The 23,552-nt window shown below is 38.2% G+C and overlaps 1 protein-coding gene across 6 annotated transcripts in view; it reads left to right on the top strand.

Annotated features, from left to right (window-relative positions):
• Positions 1-999: 999 nt before the first annotated feature.
• Positions 1,000-23,552, top strand: part of stat3 (signal transducer and activator of transcription 3 (acute-phase response factor)) — a 33,753-nt gene continuing 11,200 nt past the window's right edge. The window contains exons 1-6 of one of the 6 annotated variants that reach the window (XM_084413627.1): positions 1,009-1,212; positions 15,322-15,369; positions 16,385-16,518; positions 22,562-22,805; positions 23,122-23,214; positions 23,437-23,518. In XM_084413627.1, coding sequence (XP_084269753.1) covers positions 15,331-15,369; positions 16,385-16,518; positions 22,562-22,805; positions 23,122-23,214; positions 23,437-23,518 — 592 coding nt within the window. In that variant the 5' untranslated portion in view covers positions 1,009-1,212; positions 15,322-15,330. Of the gene's footprint in view, positions 1,213-15,321; positions 15,370-16,384; positions 16,519-22,561; positions 22,806-23,121; positions 23,215-23,436; positions 23,519-23,552 lie in introns of those variants that run through there. The other 5 variants (XM_084413623.1, XM_084413626.1, XM_084413628.1 and 2 more) reach the window with 5 other exon arrangements.

The raw sequence follows: 23,552 nt of genomic DNA, 5'->3' as shown, positions 1-23,552 counted from the left end.
TAAGGAAATATACTATGTAGGGCCTATTTAATGAAACAATGCATATCCAATAATGGTATAAACACAATGGACCATCCGAAGTTTATTTTAAATCAACCACAATTTGAAATAAACAGCAGAGTTGCTCAGTCATGATGTCAATGGTTTACCCAGAAAGTTAATTCAGCGTGGGTTTCCTTAGGGAATTTCAAAGGGGTTTCTAAAATAGTTTGTGATTTCTGAGTAAGAAATAACTGTGGTTAACATTACTTGAAGAGACTATTGATTGTTCTACATTATAAATTACAGACAGTCACACCTAAAGCATGCCCCCCCCACACACACACACACAAAATAAACTTAAATAATAATAATAATAATAATAATAATAAATAAAAATATTGTATAGAAACAAAATAAAAAACATATACAAATTCATAAAAATAAATAAAAAAATGCTAATCTAAAACCCCATTTGAAATTCCTAAGCTGTAAAAAGCTAATACTATTCCAGGTTTTAGGGCTACAAACGTCTCTATTTACAAATAGTCCAGTCAAGAACTTTTATTGAAAGTTGTTTGCTAAGCCATATTGTTTCTGAAATAAACGCCTTTTATATTTTGCCATTCTTAACAATTACGTTCTAAATATCGTTATTAGCCTATGTTAGGCTATGATTATTTCTTTCGGGGGGGGGGGGGGGGGGGGATTGATTAGGGCAGATTTCACGACAGTAGGCTACACTTTTCACATTCACTGAATTAAAAGTTGAGATGACGCAAGCACTGCCAGTAATTCAGATGACTTCCAGGCGAGCTGTTCTAGCAGCGCTCTCTCCCCCCGCCGTGCGCTGCTTCACAGCGGCGCGTCACGAGGGAGGACAGAGCTGTCGGAAGAGCCTGTAGAGCCAGGGCAATAAACACAGGCGCTCTCGAGCGCGCAGGCTCTATGACCCGCCTCTTTGCGTCATTCGAGTTCAGGGATTGGTCATATTTCTGATCTCGTTCACGAGAGCGTGAAAGACCTGTCAATCAAAGAGAAACTGGAAATGTGCAGCCCGTTTTCGCATAGTCCACTTTAGCTTGCGTGTTTGTAGTGACGGAAAAGTTGAAAATATCTTTTTAAAACGGCGTATGACCTCTTAAACGGTAGTTATTAAAGTCAGTAACGTGTTGACTACGCTTATTTCGGCGGGGTACATTTTCTCAGAAACCTTGAGCGACACATAGAGGGGTAAGTTGCTTTTTAAGGCAGTGAAGTAACGCGTTTTGACGCAATTCTGTGGATGTTTCTCTGTGAAGATGTGTTCTTCAGTTTCTGTGTCAGATTGTGTTCTGCAGTGCTGCTTTATTAGCTCAGACTGTGCTGGTGTATCGATCACAATCTAAACCGCTAGATTCTGCGAACGGGATATGCGCCCGTGACGGAAATAATGAACACATTGTTTCATATGAGCCGTTACATGAAGCTAGAAGAATGTTACTGTGACCTGACAAGGCAGTAGTTTGGCTACTTGGAGATCTTAGTTTCACAAACACGTCTTAGTATGTTGCCAAGTCCATAACCAAAACAAAGAGTTTATAGAAACAAAAGTTTTTCGTTTGTTTTGTAACCTGACCTTTCCCCCGCCTGTTTCGCTGTATATCTTCGTTTCCTCATAAATGCAGATTCTTGCTTATGGCATGGCACGGTTATAGATGCCGTGTTGTCAGTGGAGTCCACTCTCCTTGATCTCTTCTTCTCAGAGTCAGCTAGTAAAGCCTTATTTGTGTGCTTCTCAGAATTTACAATAGTTCTAAAGTGTACTTATAGGACCAAATAGACCATGCTGAAATTACAGTGGACGAGCCTAGGTAAATTAAGAAATAGATGAAATAAAGTGAGTGTAAAATAAATAGGCCTTAATACTCAGAGCCAGAATCAGTGCTTTACATGATTGTCATAATTTGTAGTAGCCTATCATCAGTAGGCCTACTTAAATTTCTGAATTAGACACTACAGAGAATAAATAGGGTGACGTAAATTAAGATGCATATTAAACGAAAGTGAATTATAAATAAAAACGTATTATTGTTGTTATTATCATTGATAGAGCAGCCTATTACTCGATTTCATTTCTCATTATTGTTGCAGTCTGTGGAGTAGGCCAAATAAAATCAGCTTTTTATACGGTTCTGGCAGCTTTAGTGTTTCTTCTTTCTAGTTGCACTGGTTGGAAGGTTATGTTCTTTTCTCACTCGCTGTCTCCTGGGGGATTCCCCACCTCTGCGCCATGACGTCACCTCTTCCAGTATATGGCGGAGGGAATCCTCGCGTGCGATGGTATCGTCCTTTGCTTATAGTTGGTCACCGCATTTTCGCTTCTGACTTTCATTGCTTTTTACGGAATTAAGCTTTTACTCGCCAAATGGGACCAGTTTCACAAACGAGTACTATGACCGATTAACACATTCGAAATGATTGATTGCGAGATTTATATATATATATATACATACATACATATATACATACACACACACACACACACACACACACACACACACACACACACACACACACACATATATATATATATATATATATATATATATTTGATATAAGTAAATTATTTTATATTATGGTGGTTTACCCCTTAGTATATTACAGTACTCACGAAAGGTTTGGATACAACTTCTCATTTTTTATTATTTCTTTGTTCTACAGTTTTAAGTAACAGTAAAGGTACTAAACTACGGTATTATGTAAATTAAATTATGGGAATGATGTAGTGACCAAAAATTTTAATCTAATCAAAACTTGATATATTTTAGCTTTTCCAAAGTATCTGCACACACTGGATATTCCCTGAAAATGATAGTTCACCCAAAGATAGAAGATATTTTCAAAAGATGATATTTTGTAGAATGTTGGTAACCAAACAGTTGATGGACCCCATTGATTTTCCCATAATGGGGTCTATCAACTGTTTGGTTACCCATATTCTTCAAAATATCTTCTTTTGTGTTCAACAGAATAAAGAAACTCATCCAGGTTTGGAACAACTTGAGGGTGAGTAAATGATGACAGAATATTCATTTTTGGGTGAACTACCCCTTTAACTAACATCATGAGGTACATTTCCCATGTGTGATGCACACTTGATGACTGCTTTCCCTGTACTATCTGGCACAAAAAATTACAAATTGTTCTTAATTTTATAAGGTCACAAGAAATATGTGTCAGCCAACTTTTGATCGGTTCTTAAGGGTACACTGTGTAGGAATTTCTCCCATCTAGTGGTGAAATTGTATTTTGCATTCAAACGAATAGTGCTCTCTAGCGCTTCGCTTTTTCGAATGCGTGTTGCAACTACGGTAGTCGTTATGTACCAAGAAGCTACGACAACACTTCTTCCAATAGCACTTCATCGAGTTTTCTTTTGGGTGATGAGGTTCGTTATTTCGCTCTTTTGGCGATTTCTCTTTTTTATTCCTTCTCCTGTGGCTCGGCATACGTATGATCCTGCATTATGAAGTACCGTGCAGTGCAGCCTTTCAAATTTGCCGGGGCAGTGACAAGCGCCTCTCCTTGTCCGTTTCAGCTGGTTTCAGTCACTTGATGCGTTGTGGAAACGCGTAGAGGTAGGCTAGTGCTTTTTGTCCCTCTCTGCTATTGTAGTTTTTCAAAATGGCAGAACGACATGGAGGCCTCCTTGGACTTACCCGTCCAATGCAAATAAAGATAATAAATTCTTCACTTACGAGGATAAGTCAGATCATTGGCAGAGGTAATCTTACACCAATGAGGATATATTTATGAATAAAAACATTGATTTTAGCCAATAAAATACTTTAAAAACTACACAGCGTACCATTAAAAGTATTACCGTCTGATAATATGATGGTATCACGTGGTACCACATCACTTCCTCTCTCCAAGGGTTGGAGTTTAATGATGTACATTTACGTCATGATTGCAATAATTAGTGCTCCGTACCTTCATCCTTTGTTTCTTTAGCTATGTGGAACTTCCTCTTTTGTTTAAAAAGTTCAATAGCAGGAAACAATACATTGACATTCCCAGAATGGTCTGTGTGACACCTCGCCATTGATGTTTAATTGAAATAACTTTTTCTTATTAGTTTTCTCTTATCAGTTATGTACATTAGGGTTTTATGTCACATCTTATGTTGATAAAGTAATGTTTTTATTGCATTATTTATTTTAGTGTCATATCATCATGTGTATTATGTGTTTGTGTGCTGCACCTTCTATATGTTAGTACTTATAAGCTTATACTTATAAAGGTAAAATAATCAGATTTTAGTCATTTTAATTGGAATTTTAGTAAATAAATAAGTTGTATTTACCATTAATGTAATGTATACAGCTGATGAAACATGCAGGTGTTTTTAACTGTAAATTTAAGGTCAATATGTTATATTTCTCTAATAATAATACTAGATTATCATCTTCATGTGAGTGTACAAGTCTGTATCAGTTCTAATAAGTCAAGACGAGTAGATATCATCGCCCTTGCTTTGTCAGGCAGTGAGTTCCTCTATCTCGTCTTCTCACTTATAATGCGCTTCAGAGAAGGGCGTTGAGTTCGTTTTTCCAGGGACTCAGACCACAATAATAGACTTGTATGTACATCTTGTTTTTTTCTGGGTCTCTAATGACTCACACCATTATCACCGAGTGAACTGATCTAATGAAGGTCATTTGTACCTTTTGCTGGTAGTGGAATGTCATATTATGTAGTGATACTAAATTGTATAGCTTTAGCTAAATAAATTAAGCTTTTTTTAAAACTTTTTTTATTTATTTTTATTTATTCCTTATTTGCAGCTAATTCTTGTAAGTTTTATCATGCTATTTCTGTAGCTTTCTTATTTGCACCCACATACCCCAAAACAAGTCCTGCATCTGCTCTCTTCCAGCATCTGCATTATTTGGTCATATACTGTATGTATCGGGGTGATATGAGGATGTGCTCCTTCTGAGCCATTAGCATAACATATCTTCCAGGCATTATTATATTCCTAGTTTTCCAGTAGGTTAAGATGAAAGGGAAACTTCGTTTCATTGGCATCACATTTGTTGTCACAATTAGCAACAATCAGCATGACGGACTCTAAACTAATTCTGGGGAAACTGCGGTTGAAGACGAACCTTCACAGTTGAAAATATGTGGGTGGGGAGGTTATTGATTCATAGCAGTTATTGTTGGAACCATTGAGATGTCTGTCAGAGACAGCAGTTGTTTGTTGAACCGTTGAAGCTTATTCCGTCAAGAAGGAAACGCTCCTTAAGAAAAACATGGAAGTCAGCCATACTTGCTTTAATAACCCTCCAGATCGACTCCATATATCTTAATTTGCATGTGCCACCTTTTGTTGTTGTTGGCAAATTTATATTAGGCTTGTGTTTCTAATGGCACTCTTAATTTTGTGTTGCACTGGTCAATATGATAGAGATGCCATTGTAGAAATGCACTATTTGCAGTCATCCATGATTCATTTAACACACAAAAGTGTCCAATAACTGGGGTGTAACCAAGATAGTTTGTCAGTGTTTCTTTGTTTTACATATACTAAAAATACACAGTGAGTATACACTGAAGATTATCTGGCGCTGATGCCAAACTGCTGGGTTTTCAGGTTTTAATATTTCCAAAGGCTATCAGTGTTAGAAACGATACAATTAAAATGTATTCCAATTTTGCAAAGGAAACTTGTACTGCAGACAAAATCTTTGAGAGAGATTTGAGACCATTTTTTCAGTTGAGTTCTGTCATTTCTTCCTGCTCTTTTTGTTGTTTTTTTTTTTAGGTGGATCTAAATGACATTTTTTTTGTGATGATGTTTAAGAACAGTCAGATATTTTTTTTTTGTGCTGTCTCTTGATTTAAAGAGGCTCATAGGCCAGTGTTAAAATGCCTTACTGCAAAAGTGGCCATTATCATTTTGACTTGATGGATGTAAGATGAAAGTCAGAATATGACATGCTTTTGCCACTTCAAAAGTGTGTGATACATACTTTCTTCTCATTGTGATCATCATATTGAAGGCTCCATGTTTCATTTGCTATGGCACACGTTTGCAGTCTTGCATGCTTATGTGAAACCCCTGTTAGTTTCATCGAAATGCAGGCAGCAGCTGTCAGCCTTTCCTGATATTACTTATTTATGTCCTGAGCTTGCTTTTCACCAGACTGTCTCTGATTGACTCGTGCTTAAGAGACTCAAAGGTTGAGTTCATACTGCAGCAGATCAACTTTTTTCTAAACCTAATGTTTACATGGCCAAGTCAGACATCCTGGATGGCAAAATATGATTGATTAGATAGAGGTCAGATTCCATCAGCTCTTTTACAAACTACCTAAAAAGGATTACATTTGATATGTTACTAATTGGTTATTTATTTTGGGATAATTCAAATATTTGGACCATATTGCAAATAGTCCAAATGACTGTCCACATAATTGCAGATTTATCAGTTTCATACTGCATTCATTTTTCAGATTAGTTACATATACCATGCACAATTCTAATGAACCAGGAACTTTCTACAGATTTCCTTATGACTTTAGTTTATGATTTCTTCGTACTTTGACATATTATATGTCTTTCATCATGTTTATGATCCTGGGATCCATTCCAACTTGGCCAGTAAACATGATTCTGTTTCCAACAGAAGTGATGAACAACAGGCAGAGAAACAAACATTCAGGAGAAATCAAAAGGCAAATGACTTTGGATTAAAGTTGGTTAAAGGGCCCGACAGTAAGGATGGTCCGAATGAGAGTGTTTTGGGCCAGTTGACTGAAACAATCACTTTCATTGATCTGGTACAACCTTTTTTTTTTATGCCTTGCAAACTTAACACGTTTGGTTTTCTGTTTTGTATTCTACAATGCTGTTGCAAATTCTGCTGATTTGTCACCAAGATGTTATCTAACAGACAAGGTTTTGTCGAAATTGCAAAAATACTTAGGCTAATCGTGATGGTTTTGAAAGCAAGAATGTTTTAAAATACAAACCAATTAGTAACGTTTTGTATTATATACCATTGTTTTTTAGCAATTTTTTGTATTGTATAGCTTTAGCTAAATAAATTAAGAACAGCTAAAACATGCTAAAACATCACTCGTGTTACTGAAATGTGTTGATGTGCTGGCCTTTGCAAATAAACGTTCCACTCTTAGTACAAGTCTATTATCTATACAGAAAACATACAGGGTTTAAAAAGTCCATCACCTGACTGTATTGTGCATAATAAATGTGCATTTATGAATTATACGGCGAGCGTTTTTTGGTTCAAAGTAACAACATAGATCTGGGTCTCTGTGAATACAGTCAGAGCCAATGGTAACTAGCCACATTAGCTGTACAACGTGTTAACAAGAACATTCAGAAAGGCTGCATATGAAGTTGGATCACAAACAGTTGGTACGAACCCATCTTTGAGAAGCAACTTTTGTGCAAATCAAGTGTTGATCTGATCCTCGTTTGCAAAGCAGTCCGGCATCCAAATGATACAAAATCGCACAAACAAATACGAATTGGACATGCATTTATGTTTAAATACCATGTAAAAGTGAATTTTGCATAATAAGGTCCCCTTTTAATTTCATCATCAGCCTTTAATGCGCATGAGCCTCAGATTGTTTTGAACTAATTAGTTGGTCCACAAGGTGTGAACACTGAAGTCACTTCTAGAGAGGAATAACGCGGATACTAGACATAGATTTTGTTGCACGCATATGCTAAACATTCACATCAAAACCAAAGTATACTTTGGGTTAGCCTATTATCCCAGTAGACCGACTGGAAATATACTGCATTAGCCTGGATGCCAGCCGAACTTAGCCCCGCCCACAACATTTGAGGTCGGGAAGTTCGGTCTGGACTTGATCCGTTGTGGAGCAGCTATGCTCGAACCAGAGCTGTTCGGACCAATCAAATTGTCAGGGCGGGCTTTATACAATGATGGACAGATGATCAACAGTAACGTAATCATCCACGTCACCAAAGAGCGCTTGGGTTGCGATAAGATTTGTTTGCTGTATTGTCGAGTTCTAATCCTAAACGGAGAACTTGTTCGTATATGCATTCACCTTTACTATTTCTCTCAAAAATGATGATCGTGTTGGTAAGCACTCAGTGTATCCTTAAATTCTTTTTACAACACCGGCAAAGATTGTTTATACTCCTCTTCTTCTTCTTCTACTTCTTCCAGCGTGCGTGCAGTTGAGTCACTTACTCCGTTGCTCTGATTGGTTGTAGCCAGGTCTGTCCAATTGAGTGCAGAGGCATTTTCTTTCCTGGTTCGGTCGAAACACGGCCCATAATCACAGCCCAATGGAGCAGTATCAGACTCATATTCTGACTAGAATCTGAGCATGATGACGTCAGGCTAATACTGTATGGCACTTTGGATAAAAGTCGCATTGTCCTGTCTGATGGAAAAAGGGCTTCTTTAAGTGGAATAATGAGTGTTTGTATATTGTATTGTGGGTAAATCACAGTTGCTTATCTATTGTTTTGAATATGATCCTGTGCTGAGTGTTACGGTAAATTCAGACGTTGGAATTTTTCGAAATAACATAAAATCAATGTCATGCACTGGAAACAGCAGGAAATGCCACTTAACTAAACTGTGCATCTCTTCACAGATACCCCATAAGTTTGAATGAATGTGTTGTAGGAGGCAGGTAGGAGGTGAGAGACATAAAGACAGAGATAGAATGACAGCCTATTCCTTCCTCAACCTCCACGGAAATGGAAAGGAGGCTAAGTTCAAAGCCAGGTCTGGGTCTTTTAATATTGTCTGAATATTGGCCTCATCTGTGAGTGTTACATCATTTCATCTCCAAAATACTATTGCATTATAATAAACAAGTGGCTAATTCAATCAGTATAAAGTCCTGCCATATATTTGTAGCATCACCCTGGTTCCCTCGACAAAAAACCCAATAGGATTTTTCCATTGGCATTTGGATACTTGCAGAAAATTAGCTCTGTGACCTGACCACCAAAAGTTTATGATTCTTGCTTGTTTTGTTCCTCATGATGTTCTTTACAATTGAACACAACTTTTATGCATTTTGAAGCTTAAATGCAATCGGCAGAATTTAAAAGCTACTTGTAGGCTATAAGCAAACTACACCACGATCGCATGACTGGCTTCACTCTCTCTTAATTCTATCGAACCCTGGTGCATTTGCTCTGATGTTATGTCATTGCAAATGTGCACAGCGCATAAAAAAAAAAAAAAAAAAAACAGGTCGCTGGTCAATATATATATATATATATATATTTTTTTTTATTAATTTGATGCTAATATGCTCAGCAGAGTGACGCAGAAACACTTGCGTCTGTAGGCCATATGCGTCACATGAATGCGGCTTTCTGCTCTTTGCAAACTGACTCTTTTGAGGAGACTACTGATTGTGAGCCATTCATTTGCAGCTAGTGATTGCACTCAGTATATGCGTGAATCGTGATTACACTTCACGCTCACTCTTGCTCAGGGTTCAAAATGACTTAGGACTCTTGGGGGGGTCCCCTAAAATGTAATTATTTAATTATTAAAAATTCTGAAGACTACCTTGCTACACTATATACTGTAGGCAAAATTATATGGACCAATGTTGAAGGTGGGATAATGGTCTTGGGATGTTTTTCATGGTTTGGGCTAGGCCCAGTATTGTAGTGGTGTCTGGAGAAGTGGCTATAATCTAACAGGTAAACCTCTAACTCTGCAGCAACAACAAAGTTACAAGTTCTTTTTCCTCTTTTTCTCTCCATGATGCAGGATTCTAAATTAAGAAACATAATATTAGCTTCCTAGATAGCTTACCAAGCTCTCATGTATATACTCATTCATGCTCAAATCACATTCACTTTAATCAACTCACACAGACTTGAATTAAGTCCTGGTTATCTTTCGTAATCACTGACTGGACAAGTAGGTTGTTAAGATAGCTTTGAATAACTAGTCTAGCTGCTAGGTCTGCTGTTAGCTGGCAGATCATTTGGCTTCATACACATACAGCTAGCAAGAAACGTTGACAAACGTACTCTTCTAATCATTACACTGGGTATCTAGTTAATGCAACTTTTGATATAGGAACTCGAATTCCTAATATTTTACTATAAGCAATTATGGAGATATAAACATAATCGAAGCACTTACAGGATTTTCATTCAGGATTTCACTCTTTGTGAGGTTTCCCCTCATGAGGGACCCCCTCATTTTGAACCCTGCTCTTGCTTGTATCCAAGGTCAATCATCACCACTGTCATCCCTTACATGTGTTTTGTTGAACTAATGATGTTGTCATCAGCTAAAATGTCTACCTTTTTACTTCCTGAACAAGTGGTTATCCGAGTCTGAGATTCTTTCACATTCACGTGAATCGCGCCTCAGTTCCAGTGCAACCAAACTCATTCAGGTAATCTCAGGTTCGGTGCCCTGGTGTGCTCCTGGGTCTGCATTAAAGGTTGTATCAGTGATTTCAGGCCCCAAATTTTTTTTTATCACATTCATCTAATCTTTCCTAACGATCCGCTAGCTGCCCGCCCCATAAGCATGCCGTCAAAAACCGCGTCTCTGTAGGCAGCCTAGGCTCTGAGATCTGCACACAAAAACAATTGGTTTCACCAACCACTCAAAACCAAAACAAATAGTGTTCCAACCAATCACCGACAGGGGGAGGGTGTTGTGAGCAGATCTCAGAGCCTAGGCTGCCTACAGAGATGCGTTTTTTTGACGGCCTGCTTCTGGGGCGGGCAGCTAGCAGATCGTTAGGAAAGATTAGATGAATGTGATCTTTTTTTTTTGGGCCTGAAATCACTGATACAGCCTTTAGGCCAGGGACACACCAAGCCAACAATCAGCTGTTCAGCAATGTCGGGCCGTTTTTAAGCGTCGTCTGACTTGTTTTTTTTCGGTATGTTCCGCACCAGTGGCTCCAGTCGGACGGCATTGGGGTGTTTTTTGGGCCGATTCAGCATGTAGAATCTGCATCGGGCCATCGGTGAGAGAGAGAACTCTGATTGCCTGTTCAGCTTGGTGAATGAGAATAATAGCAAAACAGCATTTCTTTAAAAAAAAAAGAAGTATAGACTCTAGACGGTACAGATAGAAGGCTGTTCTAAGTGGAATAAAGAACGTGATCAGCATGATTGATATTCAAAACTAAGCACACGCTGCTTTGTTTACGGTGGGTTTGTGTATCTGCAGCCTGCAGCGTCAGTTTCCCATTTTGAATGACGAATATAGGAGAATATATCTGCAGAAATATGATTTATCTCCTTTACACGCGGCCGCAGAACGCGTGTGCTATGGAGTTAATATTGTGCCATAATTAAACAAACAAATCCAGCATTTTGCAAACAAACTCGATCTGCAACCTCTATAGTCCCATTTAGCCCCTTGATAGCAACCGCCTTATTCAAGAAATGTAAAAGCTTTGGTAAAATCTTGAGGGGGTATTACTGATTTATGTTATGTTGTAGAAAGCACGAAAACATCTTGAGATTGTGTTCACCACAGAGGTTATTCCATGCGTCTAACCAAATACCCATTAAAAAAAAAACCCTGATGGAACCAGAAATGCTATAGTGGTAACTAGTTTTTGGGTTTTGGCTGACAAAAATGTCATCTCTGTAGCACTTAATAAGCTAAGTAAGTACTAGGGCTGCTCGATTATATATATATTTTTATAAACAATAGGACAAATACAATAGAAAAAGACACAAATGAAACAAACAGTGCTTTAAGTTTTTCATTCAAGTTTGTAAGTATTTGGCTAACAGCCTTCCACAGATATTTAATTAACAAATGGAAAATAAAGCATAATATATCTTCACTATAAGAATTAAACTTGCTACAAAAGTCATTTAGTCAAGAGCAGTGAGTGATTTTCTCATTTTCTTTTGTTGTTTGATTAACATTAGCCGCTTTCCGACCGGAGGAACCTTTTCACAGTTCCTAGAACTATTGTCTAAAGTACCCAGATGTCGGCGTGTTCGCACCGCAGGAACTAGGAACGATTTTAGTTCTAGGAACTCCATTTAGTGGAACTAATTTAGGTCCTACTTCAGAGTAGGGTCTAAACCAGCACTATAGGAACTTCCCGTGACGTTAGTGTATGCTGATTGGCCGAACGCACGCGGAACACCAGCACCCGCCATTTTTTAAAACAGCTAGAATATAAACACACAGATTATAGCCTTATATATTTACTCCAGAAACTAACTATACAAACATGGAAAACAGTGATAGATGGGTCTCTAAACCTTTATGCTGAAGAGAAAATCCAACGCAACTTTGAGGGGACCAATTAAGCCGAACATGATTATGTTTATCTGCTCAGCTAGCAGCACTGGACATCAACCACACGGCATAGGCTAATAACCTTTTTTTCATATACTGTCTACTTTCTATAACAGTTCTATCTAATAACATATTAAACAGTACTGTTAGACAGATCGCTAACTAATAAACACAGAGAATGCGAGCATTCATTGTTTGCTCTGGCGTTCTCAGCGCCGGCAAAATAAAGGTCTGTCGCGCCGTCAAAATAAAAGTCGCCGTGCTTGCGTCACGCCCTTACCCCTCCTACCAGTTCCTATGGCCACTTGGCCAGTGCGAACACAAACAGCAAAACCGAGTTTGGGGGAGAGTAGTTCATAGAACTGTTTAGAAGTGGACAGTTCCTATAACTAAGTCCCTGTAACTACTTGGTCGGAAAGCGGCTATTGACACAGATAGCAGCAGGTATATTCGGCCGCTGTCACTTTAAGACCTAATGCACAGATCCAATATACTGATACAAAATTCTATTTTCTTCCAACTGTTTGTTCACTAAGGACATAAATGACTGGGTTTACGTGAATTCTTATCAAGCTCGGCATTTTGACATATGTTTGTGTGTATGCGCGCTCAGAAGTTCTCTTTGCTCCGCTCCGTTTTGGAGGGTGCACAGAAAGCCGCCTGAGGAACAGCGCGAGTTCTCTTTTGTGCTTTTAATAGCCTAACTCTTTTAATATCAAGCACGTCCCATTTTACAAAACGCTACATGAGTTAACTGATTTGCACGTTAAGTTTGGAATTTTAAGGAGGAGCCAAAGTGCACCGCTGTAAAGGAAAGGAACGCAATGGGACACAATAGTCGTTTTATCTGGATTGTCGTACTTTCGTAATGGTTGAAAGCCAAAATCAAAATCGAAACTCAATTTCGCTTAATCACACAGCCCTACTAAATCTGCATGTGTAGCCAAAGTTGCTAGTAAGGTCGACCAGGAAGTTGTTTGACATAACAGGAAGTTTTTTTATATAGATCACTTTAATACATCTTTACACCTCAAGACCCCAGGCTATTGATCTCCACGGTTGGACTTCAGTGTACCTTCTGTGGTTTCGGGTTGTTTGCATACACTCTCGTTTATGGTAACTCATTTGAGAGCCGAAATATAAACTTCCTCCAAACTTTACTGCTCCCATCTCTGATCCTATTCTTCTCCTTCAGCACTCCGCCGGGACTGCTGGATCCTTCTGATAGAACTTTTTACAACCTCAAACGCTTGCTAATCTTCAGCTCACTGTGACTCATCCTCTGTGTCTATGACATTTTCTCTTTGCACTTTGAGCCACAAAACCAACCAACATCATTTAAGCTCACACTAGCTCTGAGAAAAGCATCTAGTTACTCAGCACATCAAGGAAGGAAGGCTAACCAAAATTGAGCACCATGGTATTGTTATGAGCCTCTCCAAGGTTGTGTAAGTAATCAGCTGACATTTAGGTTGCAGCGTGAGAGCTGATACAGGAAGTAAGAGCATTGTGAATGTGCGCTTATCTAAAGTCCTCTGACTGCTGTTTGTTTTTCAGGAGATGATTTGGGTCATCATCACTATTATTCCTGGGAATTTTTCTTATTATGGTTCTTGGGAGCATTGTGTAGCTGTAAACTGAGAACGGATGCCAGGTGGTGGGGGCCACTGAATCCTCCCTCAGGGAGCACATAGATCTTAAGCTTTGTCGTTTCCTCCTATACTCTTAAAGTTATTGGAAATAATGATCCAAGATGATGTGTATCATCTAATATGCAGTGTTCCTGAAAAACACTGATGCCTTTTGTCATAAACCACGAGATCTGTGAATTGTGCAACCCTTCAAATTTTTTTAAATATTTTTAACACAGAAATACTTAAAGAAATATATATATATACATGGTGCATATTCGCTATAACAACCGCCTCAATCTACATTATCCTGCTTATTACATGGCTACCTACCAAACAAATCAATAATTTGACACAAAATATTGATTTAAAAAGGAGTTTATTGATTTAAAAACGATCGTATTGCTTCTGCTAAAGACAATAGTCTGTTCCATCTCTACGGTTAGAATCCTGCGTCCATAGCAACGCTCTGTTTTCATGGCAACGGTGTGTTATACTTAGTAGCGGTCTGTTATCAAGAAATACCAGACTTCAATCAAGAATTCAACCAAGCCATGTAATAAAAAACATTAATAGTAATACATTTTTATATAGCACCATTCAAAGACGCTTTCAGTACTGTTATTTTAAAAGTAATTTTAACATTTTTGACAACCTATGTTAACTAACTAGATAAAATAAATGAGGTGACAAATCAGCAGACTTTGCATTAACAGTGTAGAATACAGCACAGGAATCCAAATATTTGTTTATGAGGCATAAAAATGAATGTACAGTATGAATGAATGCTAACTTTTTAGTGACAACTCAGAACTTACCTGAAAAAGGCCAAGTGACACGTCCTGTCGACTGGCCCTGAACACTCCATCTTCATTCTTCATCTGATGTTCATGTACTAAAATCCAGACAAAGATTTCCATTTTTGTCTTTTGTCTAACCAGCTTTTACTTAATGAGGCGTCACATTGTTAATTGGTCTGTGTTCATTGCTGCATTTGTGCATTCCTATCTCTATAGGTCCAAGTCCTACCCCTCCACCTCATACTCTTATAGTTTCACCTGTACAATGTGTGCATGAATAAAGTAGTTCACTTCCCTATTACACAGTAAAATTACCTTATTTTGGTCATAAATGCAACAGGTAACCTAGCATAAATGAGTCTATCCAGCCAAAATAAACTATTTATAATGGACTATATTGTAAATACAGTGGATTGTTTGACCTTTATTAACTGCAGTTTAAGTATTATATACTTTTACAAGATGGCGGTGCTTTCAACGTATCTTTCAACGTAACCTGTGGTTCCAAGTCCAACCCTCCACCTCATACTTTTATAGTTTCACCTGTGCATGAATAAAGTAGTTCACTTCCCTTTTGTGCACACAGCAGGTAGACATGGCGAGCAAGGTTGCAGTTCGTTTTGTGGATAACAATGTAAGTTTGCTTTATTTCAGTTATGATTTATACTTATTTAAAAGGTTATCCGATGAAAATTAGTAAATAGTCTCTTTAGTAGTTTATTAAATATATATACTCTATAAAGAATGAGGTTTGGTATATAAATTGTATGCATTTAAATATTGGATTAGAATTGATGTATTATTTATAATTTATTAAATAGAATTAGAGGTTGGATTATTTTTTTATGCACTTTATGGAAATTATAATTATACATTTTTATATGGAAACATAAGTTTTACAGTTCTTGTTTGGCTAATTCACTGCTCAAAAATTTAGTCAAAAGAGAAGTGAAATAAAGAAAAGCAGTCAAGTTTCGTTCATGAAGTCTTTTTTTTCACTCAGACTTAAGGATGCATTTCCCTTTTCTTGTGTTCTTTTTCTCTCTATCCTTATTCAGTGTGCAAACCTGAGAGATAGTGTGTAAAGAAAAAGTGTTGGTCTTTTTTAGTCTGTTTGTCAGCACAAACCTCTGTGTGTGGATGTGGTAAACTGAGTGTGCGTTCCACAGCATATTGAGGTAATGTAGAGAGAAACGGTGTCCATGGGCTTTTGAGGTTTTCCTCTTTGAACGGATGCTCTCGCTGCGTAACGATCAACAGCCACTGATTTCTGTGGCCTTGACACGCTGGTAAAAACAGACAGGGACCTTTCACTTCCTTGACATCTCTGATGTATATCTGTTTTGTTGACAAGACAGGGTTGCTAGCAAAGACTGTCGTCCGAACATTTATCTGCTAGGTATTCTTTTTTTTTTTTGGATGTAACTGCATATAGAAGCAGTATTCTATATTGCAGACCTTGATATGTGATATTTATGTCTGTTTTCAACAGCCACTGAGGTACTTTCACTCTTTGAGTGCGCATTTGTTTTGAACTGTTTATGAGGAAGGAACAAGGAAAAGAATCTTGACAAGCTGAACGGACCAGTTTGCGTTTGTTTCCTTATGTTAAATGAGTTCTCAATTCCTTATCTCTTTCTGTCCTGCAGGTCAACATGGCCCAGTGGAATCAGTTACAGCAGTTGGAGACGCGGTATCTGGAGCAGCTGTATCACCTGTACAGTGACAGCTTCCCCATGGAGCTGCGGCAGTTCCTGGCCCCCTGGATCGAGAGCCAGGACTGGTGAGTTGCCAGCAGTAGACAGGATATGACATAAGAGATAAGGACCTCGGCAATCTGGAGGTCTGCTTTTTTGAGCTGCAAGATTTAACATTTGTTTTGATTATTTTTTGTGTATTTTTAAAGTTGCGAAAGTTAAAGTTGCGACAGATCTTTTCCGTGTTGTACATCCGAGTTTAACGGATTATCTAAAAAGAAAAAAATCTAGGACGGAGGGGCTTGGTTGTATGCATCAGTTGTTAATTAGATTTTGAGATGCAAGCGTTACACTCAAAAATCAGTGCGAGTTTGCAGTCAACTCTGGGGGGGCGGGGTTTAAGCGGACTAAATGATTGGAGAAATTCGACATTTGTCCCCAGAGAGATCTGCAGGTCGAGAATACATGTAAGTCCTGTTTACTCTGGTGTTAAGATACGTTTTAAGTTGATCGGTTCACAGATAGATAGAGTGAATGTTATTTTCATGCTGACTTTTAAGAGCGCTATTTTGAAAGAGTCGGTTCCTGATGATTGCTTCTTGCAGAAGGAATTAAAGCCAACAGACTTTCTGACACCAAGAGAAGTCGAGATATTAATCACTTGGCCACACTCCTAAATATTGTGTTTGGTTGTGCACTTTGTGGGAATACAAATTTAAAGGGATAGTTCACCCAAAAATGAAAATTCTGTCATCATTTACTCACCCTCAAGTTGTTCCAAACCTGTATGAGTTTCTTTGTTCTGCTGAACACAAAGGAAGATATTTGGAAGAACGTTTGTAATCAACAGATCTCGGTCCCCATTGACTTCCATAGTAGGAAAAAAATATACTATGGTAGTCAATGGGGACCGAGATCTGTTTGGTTACAAACATTCTTCCAAATATCTTCCTTTGTGTTCAGCAGAACAAAGAAACTCATACAGGTTTGGAACAACTTGAGGGTGAGTAAACAATGATAGAATTTTCATTTTTGGGTGAACTATCCCTTTAAGAATCTGTTTGAGATCTGCTGATCCTATGCATAGACAGTATATAAACTGGACACAGCGACCCCATCGGATTCAACGGAGACAAGTGAAGTCAATTAGAAGCTCTTACTTCCTGATGGTCGAGCGTACTGTGCAGACTCAAACTGAGCTTGACGACGTAGATGTGACGTGAGCAACCCGTCTGTCTTCTAGTAGCTGTGCCAAGAGAAATCTAAATCATTCCCTTCCGAAACTTGCAGAGACGGAGAGTGTGAGTAGGAGGTGTCCATGAGCTAGGAGCAGGAGCAACTTTTGCTATGTATTCTGATTAATTATTTTGTCACTTTGTCTCCACGTCCCCGCGATTGCGCCGCGAGCTTCTCCTCCTGTCCATACGGTAATTCTCTACTGTGCGACAGAGAGTCGCGTGGTTATGACACAATCGTTAGCCTATTTTTACAAAAATTGCTTCTACGGGGCCATAACGGAAGCTACAAGGTAATGGAGCCTTTTATACATTTTCGTGTTTCTTTAGAAATAAATAATGGACAAATGGAGTCTTTAAACGCCTCAGATGTAAAGTTATTCGCTGTCAAAGTGACGCCAAAATGAATGGGAGTCAATGGGATGCTAACAGCAGGTGGGGGTCCGCTAGCCAATGGCGGCGCCTGGGGAAACTTCAAAATAATATGAATCCCTGCCCCCCTGATCCTATGTCCTGAAATATTAGCACATGAAAAACTAAGTTGAACTATATTGTGTTGGGCATAGGGCTGGGCGATAAAACGGTATCTATTTATCAACAGTACACCATTGTCGGTAACGATATAAAAAATGTTCGATATAGCGCTCGATATTTTCATTAAAATGGCGCGCATCGCTGGCGTGACCACCACAACGTTGTCCAACATCAAATGGCAAACGTAAAGAAAGCGGAACGAAACTGCGCTATTCATTATTTTGTGCTTCACGGACCGTTTATCGGTTTGGAGTCCAATGTCAATACAGCGCGAGCCGATCTTGATCAAGTGACACTGTTACTACACAGCGCTAAGAGATCCAGTAAAGTAGGCATTTGAGCTTTTGAATTCGCCACTGAAGTAATAACATCGCTGCGAGATCTAGTGAGAAGCATTCACATTTTTCCGTTATTAACGGATCAAACAGTGCTGACTTGGAAACCAGGAGAAACATTGTGCCATGAATGAACTAGTTATAGGCTTTACGTCCACAGATCAGCAACATTCACCATGGATTTAATGTAGTAACACTAACTGTAACCATGGAAGTTAGGCAGGAATAGTAAAATGCTCTAAGTGCGTCACACATCTTTTCCAGCACTTCAAAACTAAAATATTATCATATTTAAATGTTATTTTTAATGTGATGACCAAAACATTATTAGTTCATCCTTCAAAGATTAACCCCCATTTATAAAACTAAAAGTTTCAAGATGTAGGAAAACTCACACTTGGCTTATTTAAAATAAATGTTCTTTTAATAGATATATATATATATTTTTTTAAATCAAGGAAATTTCTCTGGCATTTTCTACTTTTTTATCTTAATATAAGACATAAAGAAGATATTTTTGTTTATATTTTATTGTAGTTTTTGACTGCTAAAACTAATATAATTTGTTGTTTGCTGTAATAATGTGGATAAAAAACCCAAAAAACAGTGGTTTAAATTCAACCACTAACCACAACACAACAGTGGTTAGTACAAAATGTCAATAATTATCGATACCGAACGATATGAAACATTATATCGTGATACATTTTTTTAGCTATATCACACAGCTCTAATTGGGCATTCAAGATGAACATGATGGCATCAGTTTTCTGATTAGATTGAATAGAGTTTCCAGTGAGAGGTTACTATTGAGAGTCAAACTATGTGTGAATGTTAACATAATCTTAGTTCCCATGACCTGGGGGAACTCAAACCATTTTTACCCGAGTTTACATTCGGTGGTAACTTCCTGCATTCTTCTTTTGTTACTTTGATCTAAAGATGTCACCCCTGAGTAATGTGTCAGCCCATCGAATGCCTATAAAATAGAGTGTATAGCTCCCTCTGTTAGACTTGATGCCTGCAGGGCCTAACAGCATGTTCTCAATAAAGAATCCTGCTAAAGATACACCCGAGCCTCCTGGTCTTCGCTTCTGAGTTTCCTACAACTTCCTTATTCTTAGAATCATCTGTGGTGATGTCACTCCTCTGCCCGTAAAGTGATCCAGGAAAATCTGCTGTGAACAATAACACGAACCAGTGCCATTTATGGCTTCTTTATGATTCTGTTGTGGACTATAACATGTCACTCTAACATGACTCATGTCCGGTTTCATTTTCTCAGTCTCTGTATCACAGCACGCATCTTTAAATGGAGAGGTAAATGTAGTAAAGAAAATGAAATTCAGTATATTTAGTTACTGAACTAGTGAAGTAGGCTATCACATATCCCCTTTCAGTAACTCTGAGGAGTCCCTAGGAGACAGCATTGCACTTAAAGAACCTTTGAGTCGTGGTGTATTAAGTGTAAGTGATATAATTCTGAAGCTGAAATGTAGCTCTTTAAAGGCACCTTAAAATCCAAATAGAAATTTTTTGATTGATTCATTTTTTATTAAATTCATGTGACCTTGTAGTCTTTAATCAAAATAACTTCCCCTCCCCCTCTGCAGTGACATCACTCCTCTTCTCTGATGACATGTTTACTGGCGCGAGGGTGGGACCACCTGTCACTTACATGAGATCACAGCAATATGGCAATGACAATGATTCAGTCAATTACCAGTGGACAAAATCAAGTCCCGCCTTACGGGGTTTTTTTTTTTCTCGTTCGAGAAGCCGTTTCACTCGAATATACATCACAATAGGGAAGACAAGATGATCGCCACTTCCGTTTCATGTTGACTTTAATGCAGTGGTTCTCAACTGGTTTGACCATGGGACTCACATTTGCTGTTGGCAAATGAAGAGCACAGTATAACGTCTGACAGGACAGGAAAGTTCATTTTTTCCTGAAGTGAGAAATTTTTCATTTTGTAACAAGTTACGAAGATAATGTCAGAATAATGACACTGATACTGCCTGACAACATTTAATTTGACCGCCTGTACTGAATCAGGACAAAGCGTTTTTCTCTGGCATGCTTTACTTACAAACTGCGTCTGGCAGAAGAGTGAACAGCATTCGTGCACATCTTTTAAAATAAAAAAGATGCATCAGAAAAACATTTATAATTTAATTTGTTGTTGTTTCTTTGACTACACACTCCGCGACCCACACAAAACGGTCCCGCAACCCACCAGTTGAGAAACACTGCTTTAATGCATACTGCTTTTTATTTTAATAGATTAATAATGTGTCTTTCCCTTTCTTTTGAATTTTACTAAACTGAAGTCTTTGTCCTTCACAAGGCCATCTCATGCACTCATTTTGTTTAGTTAGTGTTGCTGATTTATAGTGTTAAAAATAAAGATGAAAAACCGCACTCTCAAGGTATAATTTCATAAATTTATTGTAACCATGTCCACACAGACGCGTTTCGGCCTAAGCCATCATCAGTGTGTACAGTGTATTTTTGATAACTTTTTTTACTACTCGCACCCATAAATGAGCGCGCCTGTTCTCAATATGATTTATAGTGTTAACACACAACAAAACAAATAGCCCTCGGCATGTTTGGTTTATGTTATTACTGGCAGTGTCATAGAACTTTCTGAATGGATCGTCTGTTTGAGCGCACAAAGGGACAAACATCAGTAGTATAATGAAGCCAGTAATTGTTTGATTAAAAACTTCAGGTCAAAGACTGGTGGTGATTGTTGTGCTTGTAAACCAACCATTGTTTATTTAGATATAGAGAAACAGTCCTCACCCGTTACGTCATGTCATTAAATTTGCAGTTTTCAAAGATAAGCTAAAATAAGCGTGGCACATATATGGCTGGGTTGTATGACGGTACTGTTTGACAGTAAAGAACCAATAGATTTTGATGTATTTTTTATTTATTATACCAGAGTAGAAAGATACCTGTGGAAAAAACTGTTATGTTATTTACACAAGAGTAATGAAATATAACACTGTTTTTGCAATGATTCCAACCTTATTTATTTGTTAAATGAATAATCCTTCCCGGTTTAGTTTGTGCATATCAAGAGGAAAAAATTAAGTAAAGCAATACGCATTTAAAGGGATAGTTCACCCAAAAATTAAAATTGTGTCATCATTTACTCACCCTCAAGTTGTTCCAAACCTGTATGAGTTTCTTTGTTCTGCTGAACACAAAGGAAGATATTTGGAAGAACGTTTGTAATCAACAGATCTCGGTCCCCATTGACTTCCATAGTAGGAAAAAAATATACAATGGTAGTCAATGGGGACCGAGATCTGTTTGGTTACAAACATTCTTCCAAATATCTTCCTTTGTGTTCAGCAGAACAAAGAAACTCATACAGGTTTGGAACAACTTGAGGGTGAGTAAACGATGATAGAATTTTCATTTTTGGGTGAACTATCCCTTTAAGTATTTAATTTACTGGATTATCTTCTTTTTTTTTTTTTACCACATGGTTATGTAAAATGCGTAGTGGATAGAGCGATGACTTGTTTCTTTACCGCTGGATGAGGTCAGCAGTTTGGAATTTTTGCTAACAGCAGAACAAGTGAGATCATGTGCCTGATGATGACAGCAAGCTGCGCTGTCACACACCCCTGCACAAGACTACATGGGACTTTCAGAATACTCACTGTTTGTCCAGTTTTGCAGTTTTGACATCTTTAGACTAATACAAATGTCTGAATAAAGCTTTGGTTAGCATAGGGTTGGAATGATGTATAAATGTACATTAAACTCATATTGGCCATCCACTAACCCTATCCTAGTTTGAAGTTGTACATGCTTGAAAAGACTTGGTTATCGAACTGCAATATAACCCAGGGTTCGTATTTGTATTTATTTACTGGAACTTACCGTATTAGATGTTCCTTATTCTATAAATAATGGCACGTCTAATTATCAAGTGCATGATTGGAATGGAGGAAGCTGTGCATTGCCTATCACATGAGCCATTTGCTTCTGTCCGCCACAGGGCATATGCAGCCAACAAGGAATCTCACGCAACGCTTGTGTTCCATAACCTGCTGGGTGAGATTGATCAGCAGTACAGCCGCTTCCTGCAGGAGAACAACGTCCTGTACCAGCACAACCTGCGGCGCATCAAACAGCACCTGCAGAGCAAGTATCTGGAGAAGCCCATGGAGATCGCCCGCATCGTGGCCCGCTGCCTGTGGGAAGAGCAGCGTCTGCTGCAGACGGCCACCACTGTGCAGCAGGTAGAGACACACACACACACACACACACACACAAATGCTGTATTTACTCATGGGTGAGATTTCAGATTTGTTGCACTTCTATGGTAAATAAATTCCACCATACAAAGAGTGAAAATTAGTTGAATTTATTAAACATTCCATCTAGATTTCATTCATAAATAAATTCATTGTTAAAATAAATATAGTATCCTTATATTTTTATTCACCAGGCCAGTTTTCAGGTCCTTTCAAGTAAACACGCTTTGCTTGGAAATGGATTCTGCATTGTAAGGACATATATTTAGATTTGTTTCTCCAATTTGTTTCTCTTCTGTAGGATGGCCAGGTTGCCCATCCCACAGGCACTGTGGTGACAGAAAAACAGCAGATACTGGAACACAACCTGCAGGACATCAGGAAGAGAGTACAGGTTAGTACGTCAAATCACACTTTAATTGAAAATCATTGGTTTGTTTTGTTCACAATTAGAGTTACACATACATTCCACGAACCATCTAGCAACCCCTTATTGGCCAAGTTTAAAAGGCCTCTATTTAACATATTGCCCCGAGCACAAAATGAGGGTCTCATATTTTGTCCTTTTTGGGGTACACCCTCTCACTCATTCAGCTGCCTTACTCTTTCTATACAGGATATGGAGCAGAAGATGAAGATGTTAGAAAATCTGCAAGATGATTTTGACTTCAACTACAAAACTCTAAAGAGTGCTGGAGGTATGATGAGTACATGTTGCTGTCTTTTTTTTTT

Source organism: Rutilus rutilus (assembly GCF_951802725.1).
Source record: "Rutilus rutilus genome assembly, chromosome: 1".
In the NCBI taxonomy this organism is placed as follows: domain Eukaryota; kingdom Metazoa; phylum Chordata; class Actinopteri; order Cypriniformes; family Leuciscidae; genus Rutilus; species Rutilus rutilus.
The sequence above is the reverse complement of the archived record's forward strand: the minus strand, read 5'-3'. Positions and strand labels throughout refer to the sequence as shown.